The 10,414-nt window shown below is 38.4% G+C and overlaps 1 protein-coding gene across 1 annotated transcript; it reads left to right on the forward strand.

Moving 5' to 3' along the window:
• Positions 1-2,061: 2,061 nt before the first annotated feature.
• Positions 2,062-8,454, forward strand: thap7 (THAP domain containing 7). Its single transcript, XM_016231308.1, has 5 exons — positions 2,062-2,131; positions 2,826-2,905; positions 4,366-4,521; positions 4,665-4,793; positions 6,809-8,454. Exons 2-5 carry the CDS (start codon positions 2,826-2,828, stop codon positions 8,334-8,336), a joined length of 1,893 nt encoding a protein of 630 aa, XP_016086794.1. The 5' UTR covers positions 2,062-2,131; the 3' UTR covers positions 8,337-8,454.
• Positions 8,455-10,414: the final 1,960 nt, after the last annotated feature.

Consider the following 10,414-nt stretch of genomic DNA (forward strand, 5'->3'; position numbering starts at 1 on the left):
TCATATCGTTTTGGCTGAGCACAAAGTTATGTTTCATAAATTATTTATTTATTAATGGTAATACAGCTCTGACTTTGTTGCACACATTGCTATTGTTTGCTTTTGTCTTATTTCCTATTACATAAGTATCTTATACTTTATAGTTCTACTTTTATAATGGCTATTATTGTTCATTAAAACTGACATTTAACAAAAAAGGCAGAGTTGTGCTTGTCATATTTCATTGTATTATACATTCAGAAGATAATCAGAGTATATGTGCACATATTACCTAAACCACATATTAATGTTTTTTATATTTTTTTAATTGAATATATTTTTTAAATGAAAACGAAAAGGGTTGTGTTTTATATTTTGAAGAAAACGAAAATGCAGTGGTGTTTATTATTTTGTTTTATTGTAAAGCGTGTACGCGTTGCATGAACTACATTTTTGTGGCTATTCATATTTTAAAGGGGTCATATGATGCTATTTTAAAGATCATTATTTGGTGTAACAGAATATGTTGACATGCTTTAATGTTTAAAAAACACATTATTTTTCAAATACTGTACATTATTGTAGGTCCTCTATGCCCCGCCTCTCTCAAACGCTTCGTTTTCTACAAAGTCCCTCCTTCCGACAAGCGCAGTCTGCTCTGATTGGCCAGCTGACCCAGCCAATAGCAAATACTTAAACGAATAACAAAACATACTTACAGTTGCTGATTCAGAAGCCCCAGATTGTCATAGCAAAGTCGGAATTGACCCTTTTTGTTTTTTTAGAAATAGCCTTTGTGCACAGCCAGCCTTGTACTCTTCTAGGTTCAAAAAACTGTCGTCCATAAAATGCGTTGCACAAATTCGAACATCTGTGTTGTGCTGTTCTGTTGTAAGTAATCTTAAAGATTCCTAAATGCATCTACTTCCGGAAGGCCAAATAAAGTGCTTTTGCTTTCTCCTAGAAACACACAGCGTCTCCCTGACATGGCTGCTTCAACACTAACTGCGGTTATTGAAACCACGCCGCCTTTCTTTGTGTGCACATTTGTGCGGCATTATGCTAATCTTCCCACATATAGTGAGGTAGGTATGTGGGGGCGTGTTAGAACGAGCCGTTTTAGGTAGGCGTGGTTGACTCTTAACTTTTATAAAGAATATCTCTTTGGATTTGAGACTTTAGTCTTTGCAACTTTACAGATCTTCTTTATGCACCAAGAGCTTGTAACACTCCAAAGAGAAAGAAAAACTGAAATCACATCATATGACCCCTTTAAATGAAACAGAAAAGAGGCAATGCTGTTTGATATATTCCGTTTCACTGTAATGTATTCACGTTCCCCGAACTACATTTTTGCGGCTATTAATGTGTTTAAAAGAAAACGAAAAGAGGCAGTGGTGTTTGATATCTTATTTCGTCGTATTGTATGCATACAGTGCAGATAACAGGAGCAGCCGGGCGAGCTGACTGAGGTTATCAAGTACGCTGCTGCTCCATTTGCAGAGTTACCAGAACAAAGCCCGAACTTTGCGTTACTTGGTATTGAGAAACGGCCAATGGCTTTCCATTGGGGGGCGATCTCTGTGAAGCAGTGAATCATGCGAGAACACATGAAACCAGCGTAGATGGCTTTTACCTGATCTCGGATCAGTTTCATCAATTTGTAGACATTTTTAACAAGATATTTGTCTAAATGAAAGGATGAAAAGTAGTTCATATATCTGTCTGGCCTATATATACAAGCTCTCCATAAAACAAAACAAAACAAGCCCTGCAAATTAATATAAAATATTTTAAAAGCCACATATTATACAGACACTTCACGGTATTTTATCATTTTTATGGCATTTAATGTATTATACTTTCAACAAAACATATGCAATGGGCTTTAAACGCTTTCTTATGCATGTTTTAGCCTGAGCTGTTCTTGCATTTACACAGTTTTGACCAGCAGACGTCGCCACAGTGTGGTGTCTCGAGCGCTTCGAATCAGTGAATCGTTTTGCGAAGCAGTTGGTTCAATTGAATCGAAGCTTCAAAAAGGTTCGGTTCTCCCATGACTACGTCACAGTAATCCACAGCTGTGATTGGCTGCTGCAGGAAGGCTAGGAAGAAGAAGACGGCCATCTTCGTGAGGTCGCAGGCCTTTGTGGTGAGTCTTAAGGGTGCTTTTGAAGAGAGAAATCGCTTCTACATTCTTTTCCAGAAAAGCAACCAGCTTTTTTCATTCAGTAGCCTGGGTTTATATTGGTTTCAGGTGACCAGATTGTTATTATCGTCTGTTTTAGTAGCCTGGTGTGTAACGTTAGTCACCTAAAGACGACGCTGAGCTGAGATCAAGTCAGATATGGTCTTTCACCATCATGTGGACTGTCAGTAAATATTTTACCTAAATCAACACAGGAACCCGTGTTTGGAGGACCAGTCGGTCAAAACCTCAAATAAATAAATTACTGGATGTGATCGATATCTTGAAGTCTCCTCCACATACAGAATTCATTTTAGTATTATTGAAGTTCTTTATTAAAATTATTATTATTACTGTTGGTGTTATTTTTTAACATTATTACAATGTTACTATATTATATACAGTATTTCTATACATTTTTTATTCTGGTTTATGTTATTTAATTTTTACAATTTTCATTTAACTGCATCTTACTGACAAGTGATAATAACAGGTAATTTTAATGAAACTAAACGCATTTAAATCATTAAAAGTACTGGAATGGATTTGTGTGATTAAAGAAAGCATCTATGGGGGGGGGGGTTAGCCACCCCTGTAGTGCGCATGTGGTGTTATTTTTGACAAATCTGATTAAAAATAGTTTTTTGTTTTCCTCTAGATGCCAAGACACTGCTCTGCTGTAGGCTGCAAGTCACGTGACACAAAAGACATTCGGAAATCTGGAATCACTTTTCACAGGTGCACACAGATATTTCCAAATCAGTTGTCAAATTTACTAATTACCAGCATTTTATTATTTGCATTTAGTCTTTTCTTTCTCCTAAATCAGAATTGACCCGTGACCCACCAGATGAGAACCGCTACTATGTACATGTTCAGATTTCCACACGTTTAGGTGGATTCATTTGGATTAAGCATTAAAGGGGTCATATGGTGCGATTTCAAGTTTTCCTTTCTCTTTGGAGTGTTACAAGCTGATTGTGCATAGATAAGATCCCTGAAGTTGCAAAGACTAAAGTCTCAAACCCAAAGAGATATTCTTTATCAAAGTTAAGACTCTGCCACGCCCCCCTAAAACGCCTCGTTCTAACACGCCCCCACATATCTACCTCACTATGTGGAAATATTTGCATAATGCTGCCCAAATGTGCAGCAAAGAAAGAAGGCGTGGTTTCAGTAACCGCAGTTAGTGTTGAAGCAGCATGTCAGGGAGACGCTGTGTGTTTCTAGGAGAAAGTAAGTAGAAGTAGATGCATTTAGGAATCTTTAAGATTACTTACAACAGAACAGCAATGCATTTTATGGACGACCGTTTCGTGAACCTAGGAGAGGAGGTCATTCTGACTTTGCTATGACCATCTGGCGCTTCTGAATCAGCTACTGTTTTGTTATTAGTTTAAGTATTTGTTATTGACTGTTCAAATGCGGAGTTTTGCGCATCGTGTGTGTGTGTGTGTGTGCGTGTGTGCGAGCGAGAGAGTGAGAGGGGGGGTCAGCTGTCTTAAACGTGGCTTGTGTACTGCAAACACATACCAGCTTCATCGCTGTGTCTGTCACGCGACTCTGTTCCCTTTCGGGCTCTGTCTTTACATTTATTTTGAAAGATGAAGCTCGTGATTATGGTAAGGGGCGTTACATTTCCGACGAGTGCTTGCGGTGTTCGGCCAATCACAATGCACTGGGTCAGCTGGCCAATCAGAGCAGACTGCGCTTGTCGGAAGGAGGGACTTTGTAGAAAACGAAGCGTTTGAGAGAGGCGGGGCATAGAGGACCTACAATAATGTACAGTATTTGAAAAATAATGTGTTTTTTAAACATTAAAGCATGTCAACATATTCTGTTACACCAAATACACAAAATAATAATCTTTAAAAAAGCATCATATGACCCCTTTAAGAAGCTCATTTTCATAGTAATATAAAAGTTTATTTAATGACTCAACATTCAGTGTACAGTCTGGTAGTTTGTATTCTACCATGCCCTCTGAATCAAAATGTATCATTTTGGTCAGCTCAAGAATACAATGATTAATATCTGCCTCCTGGTGACCAATTCACTGAACTACTTGTTTATAATCATTTGCATTGGTCTCAGCACATTGTCAGTATTATTGTTTTGTGTGATGAAAAGCAACAGTAGTTGCTGAGGGGGTAATTAAATCATCTTAACGTGTTAATATTGTGTATTATGTTTTCCAGATTGCCAAAGAAGGGAAGCCCTCGACGCACAACTTGGATTATCAACTCTCGTCGCAAAGGCCCTGAGGGAAAAGGACAGTGGGACCCCCAGAGTGGTTTCATCTATTTCTGCTCTAAACACTTCACCCCTGATAGCTTTGAACTCTCCGGTGTCAGGTCTTCTGATTATTACACGCTTAACATTTCCTTCAGAATCACCGAAGCAGTGACCAAAACAGTTTAGGTTTAATTCTGTTTTTGAAATGCAGTATATTAGAAGGTACAAATAAATAAATAATTTAGATTTTCTCCTGTTTCAGTGGCTATCGCAGACTGAAGGACGATGCGATTCCCACTTTATTTGAAATTCAGCCTCACGAAAGAGGCATTTCTGGGAAATGTGCAACAAAACAGAGAGGCAGACCTCGAAATGTGGACAAACATATCAGGTATTTCACATAGAGCTGCAAAAAATCACCTCTTTCTGCTTTCTCTTGTGAAAAAAGAAGTGTGCTTAATTGTATTCAGTGTGCACTTCAAACTGGAACATGACTAACACACCTTCAAAAAAAGTGCACTTTGTAATAATGTCAAATTAAAAGTTTTACTTTAAAGTACATTTTATATCATTATGTGTTAATCTTTTGTTGTGCTTTAAAGACGTACACTTATTTGTATGTGTTGACTATTATACTAAAGCACATGTACTTGATTTTAACTGTAATGTTATTTGATATTACATTTAATGTTAATATATTTTAAATGTACTAAACTGGAACTTTGTCGTTACGATGTGTAATTACAGATATATTCAAATATTTATATTACTAATTTATAAATTGAGATAGTTGTGAATTAGGTAATACTGAGTGAATATGACAATTTTTTGTATTATTCCTCACCTCCAGGTATTTTAATCAAGGGGCTCACTATAGCTTTATTGCTCAGTCAGCTTAGTTCTCAACACCCCCAAAAGCTTGTTATTCATCCTTGCGTACTCATGGATGAGACATGCAGATAACTACATAGTTCAAAGTTCACTAAATTTTATATAATCAATGAACTCTGAAAAAGTAAACGGTGAATGTTTAACATTCTATTAGTTGCCGGTTCCGCATCTTAATAAACGCATTTCTTGTCAAGGAAAAAAAAAAAAGACTAAGTGCAGTTGTGTGTGGGATGGCCAAGCGGTCAGCTTTCTGTGTTTTCACTGTTATACGTTCAGGGGCGCTATTATTTCGCATCTTCTGAATGAGACCAGAATCTCCCGATCAAATACACAGGCGAGGAAGATGCTGCAACGAGTGATATCATATGTAAGCAGATGCATATGCAAAATAATGCAATCATCAAGAATGAATAGCATGTAAATCAAAACTGCCTAATGTTACAGAGTGAAATGTCAATCCAGGAAGTGGTATAGGACTGTGAGGCTTTGAGGGTGTTGATGGAAGCGATCTACTAATAAGCATCTGCTTTGATCATGTGACTTTTTTTTTTTTTTTCCTTGCCTACATTCAAGTGTTGATAAGAAAAAAGACAGCTTGAAGCTAGAATAAAATGGATTTTATTATTATTATTTAAAGTAGAAGCTCTGTTCTTTATTTTGATGTATTGCATATTCAGATATTCATACAACAAAATATTCTGGGGGCCATGAAAATTTTGTGAAAATGATCAAAAATGCCCGCGGTGGCTGGCTTTTTTTTTTTTTTCAAAAACGCTGGCGGGGAAGGAGTTAATAGAAATTGCATTCAAGTATATATTAATTTACCATAAATGCTCGTCAGTACATTCATCAGTACACTTCAACCACATTTCAAATATCAAAAATGCCCGCGGTGGCTGGCTTTTTTTTTTTTTTTCAAAAACGCTGGCGGGGAAGGAGTTAATAGAAATTGCATTCAAGTATATATTAATTTACCATAAATGCTCGTCAGTACATTCATCAGTACACTTCAACCACATTTCAAAGACAAAGTAATTGAAATTACTTATAAAGATGTACTTAAGTCCTACTTAAATTAGTCAAAAAAAGCATTCTTGAGGTGAGCTAATTGTATTTAAACTATGATACATTTTTATTTCATTACAAATAACATGCAATTAAATGTAACATCTAACTGTATTCTATTTAGTAGTTTATTTTCAGATAAATACTCTTTTTAAAAAGTGTACTTTTTCATAAGAGTTTGTGTTTTTTTTAGCATATGTAACTGAATGTCTTCAGTCACAAAGAAATTAAGGTTTTTAAATGGTGGCCAAAGGGTTGAAGGTCCAAATTGCAGTTTCAGTGCAGCTTCAAAGGGCTCTACATGATCCCAGCCGAGAAATAAGGGTCTTATCTAGCAAAACGATCAGTCATTTAAAAAAAAAAAACACAAATGCATGTCTTGCACAAGCTCCGTTGTTTTAAACCTGTTTAAAAGAATAAATGTGCATATTTTAAACCAATTCTTTTCAGTGTCAAGAGCTCCGCCAATAATGAAGACTCAGAAAACCAAGAGATCTTCAACAATGAGACTGTGGTGCAAAAAGTAGCAGAGAATGAGTGTGAAAAAGGTGAAGGGGAGGACAAGCATGGTCAGCCTCCTCCTCAGCCTTCATCTGAGGCTCCTCAAACCTCTGAAGAGACGTCACTAGATGACCAACAGCCTGACCCCTCTTCTCCTCAACCTCCTCCTTGTCCACCTTCTCCATCTTGCTACATGAGGCGTCTCCCCCCGCCTCCTGGCTTTTACTTGCCGAAAGAGCACAACTATGCTCAGCTGTGCCCTCTAGTGTGGCGTAAGCGCTACGACAAAGCCATCGACAGCTTAGAAAAAGCACTGCGTCTTCTGAGTGCCGCTCGACGGCGGGAGAACCGCCTGCGCCACGCGTTACTTCGCCTCAGAGAGAACCGACTCAGAAGTACCCTGTTTCGCACACGAGATGGGGCGAAAGGAAAGGAGGCCCGAGGATGCAGGTTTTCGACCTGGGCTGCTCAAAAGGGACAGGGGGCGAAAGTGGAAAGAGGTTGCAATCTTGAGGCATTGGAGGAGAGCGCAACTGATGAAATAGACCTTCTGGCTGAGGGCTGGAACGGACAAGCACAGACAAAGGGAAAAGTCACTGGGGAAGAAGAAGAAGGGTGCTGCTTTTATTGCGGAAGAGACAATGAAGGAAACAAAGTAAGTGGATGCAAAGAAGCAACTGTAGGACCTGATGAGGTTCAAGGATCCCACACAAGACATAAGCCTAAGAGAATCCAGGAAATCAAAATGAAAGCCAAAGTGCTCAAAGAACAAAAGTCTGAGACCTCAGGGACTGATGTAGCGCCTGTGGAGCAACAAAGCTACTATTTATATTACTGTGAGAGCGCGGAGAACGAGGACACAATGCAGGTGGTCACCATGGAATTGCAGCCGCACCAACTAAACACCGAGGTGGAAACATCTCTCGAGCTCCACAATAATGCAGAAACAATCCAGCAACTCGCTCTGCTGCATTCACAGACTGACATGCACACTGCGCCTGGGCCTGTTCAATACTCGACAACGCTACAGGAAACTTCTGCGCCATTCCAGCTGCAGCAAATCCAAGTGCTTCAGCCGCAGCAAGGACTTCTTCTCCCTGACCTCGTCACAAAGGAAAAGAGCGACATGGAAATGGAGCAGGGACAGCAGTTCTTCTGGGTACAGGAAGAGACTGATGATCACGTCCTACTGATGCCGGTTCCTGCCGAAGCGAGGCAAAGGAACAGGGTCGATGTTGAGACTGTGATTGAGACTGTGCAGCCTCTGGCGATATTGGAGAGATATCAGTCAAAGGACACTGAAGAAAGGGATGGACTGACTGTGAAGTGCGATTCCACTGTCTTAACAGCTATGGGGTGGGAAAACGGTCAGCTCACACACCAGTCTGACCTGAGGCCCACGGGAGATGTCAGAGAGAGACTGAAGGAACATCTAGAAGGGTTTCAGCTTCAGCTTAGCAGCGAGTTTATTAACTGAACCGATTAAAACGACATTTTAATAATATTTTTTATTCTCCACTCATGCACAAACTCTTCAGTTGGCATATTTCAAAGACATCAGCATAATTTTCATATTAAGGCCAATCATGGTTAAAATTTATTATGTTGGTATTTCAATTGAAAAGCCATAATTCAATAAAACTCTTCAGTTACTAAGATGTGTTTGTATGTGCAGTTTTTAGTAAATTGGATTCACTAATACAGATAAATGCATCATTTGGCATCACAGTTAGACTGTGTTCAAAATGCCAGAATTACACAGTAAATCATTTGAACTCAAGAAACTCAGTTATTCTTCCCTGTCTATATACCCACAAAGACAGATTACTGTAGTGCAGGGTTCCTCAAATCTTGCCCTGGAGGGCCAATGCGCTGCAGATTTGAGCTCCAACCCTGATCAAACTCACCTACCTGTGATTTTCTAATGATCCTGAAGACATTGATTAGCATGCTCAGGTGTGTTTGATTAGGGTTAGAGCTAAACTCTGCAGGAAAGTGGATCTCGTGGGCCAGATTTGAGGATCCCTGCTGTAGTGGGTTTTGAAGCAATTGTTTGTTCCCTCAACCATGAGGATTAAGTGTTCCTTTCATGAAGAACAGACAAATATTAACTCCCTTGTTTATTTAGGAAGGACTCCAAAGATTGTAATCATTATCTTTCTAATTTTTTTTCTTACTAAAAGAATTACAATAACACACATTACATAATTAGTTCTTAAATAAAAACATGACTACTTTTGCACAGATTATAGAACTAGTTAATGTTTTACATATGGACATAGTTTTAAATATGTCCCAGGCATTCATTATTTTTTTCAGCAAGGCTGCATTAAAAAGTCAATTTGTGCTCTTCTTTTGAGCTTTGTTCATAAAGAAATTCTGAAAAAAAAGTTTTGTTTTTAAGTTAAAAAATAAAAAAGCAGCACAGCTCTTGTCAGCACTGAAAATAATAATAAGATATATAATGTTTCACCAAATCAGCATATTAGAATGATTTCTGAAGGATCATGTGACTGAGTAATGATGCTGAAAATTCAGCTTTGCATTACAGGAATAAAATACAATTTAAAATACATTCAAATTCTAACATCATCAAATAAATGTAGCCTTGGTGAACATAAGAGACTTCTTTAAAAACATTCAAAACATGTTTGGGCAAGAATTTTGTGGGGGAAAGTATTGTGACTATAAATGTGGGTGACTATTTTCAGGTTAATGTTTTAGAAATGTTGAAGATATATGTTGACTTTATTGAACTTCAGTTTGTTCTTTTAATTAAAAAAGCAAGAAAGAGGGCTGATGCAGGGGGCAACCGGGCACTCCAGAAAATGTCAATTAAACATAGTATTGAGTGCTCCAAACAGATGACACCACCGTGATCATTTTAGGGTTTTTTTTAGCCGAGTAATTGGATGTGGAGTTTGATTGTGTTACTTTCGGATTCTGTGAAGGCGAATCTCTATAATGTTCCTCTGCTCTGGCTGAATAAAGGAGTTAAAACATGTCTATGACTGGAAGCGCATATTGCACGTAAATCCTTTTAAAGGGGTCATATGATGTTGCTAAAAAGAACATTATTTTGTGTATTTGGTGTAATGAAATGTGTTTATGCGGTTTAAAGTCCAAAAAACCCATTATTTTCCACATACTGTACATTATTGTTTCTCCTCTATGCGCCGCCTTTCTGAAACGCATTGATTTTTACAAAGCTCATCGGTCTGAAAAGCGAGGTGTGCTGTGATTGGCCAGCTATCCAGTGCGTTGTGATTGGCCGAATACCTCAAGCGTGTGACGGAAATGTTACGCCTCTTACCATATTGTGATGATGCCCTGTCAGGCCGGAGCGATGATTCAAAAACATGAAAACCCATTATAAACGAGGCATTTGTTGCATCCAGTGGGGACATAATTACTGATTATAATGACTTATACATATTATTGCATCGCGCCGCGTAAACATAAATCTCTGTCTGCATTTGTGATCGGAGAAATGACAAACAACAAGAGCTACTCTACACTGCCCAAAACTCACGTTTGAATCATCAGTGGCAAATT

The sequence above is a fragment of the Sinocyclocheilus grahami genome, unplaced genomic scaffold (assembly GCF_001515645.1).
Source record: "Sinocyclocheilus grahami isolate Dianchi unplaced genomic scaffold, SAMN03320097.WGS_v1.1 scaffold387.1, whole genome shotgun sequence".
Lineage (NCBI taxonomy): Eukaryota > Metazoa > Chordata > Actinopteri > Cypriniformes > Cyprinidae > Sinocyclocheilus > Sinocyclocheilus grahami.

Bases quoted from the DNA above. Each gene is read 5' to 3' on its own strand.
- thap7 (XM_016231308.1), top strand. From the start codon at position 2,826: ATGCCAAGACACTGCTCTGCTGTAGGCTGCAAGTCACGTGACACAAAA. The intron at 2,906-4,365 runs GTGCACACAGAT...TATGTTTTCCAG, and splicing joins TCTGGAATCACTTTTCACAG to ATTGCCAAAGAAGGGAAGCC. The intron at 4,522-4,664 runs GTCTTCTGATTA...CTCCTGTTTCAG, and splicing joins TTTGAACTCTCCGGTGTCAG to TGGCTATCGCAGACTGAAGG.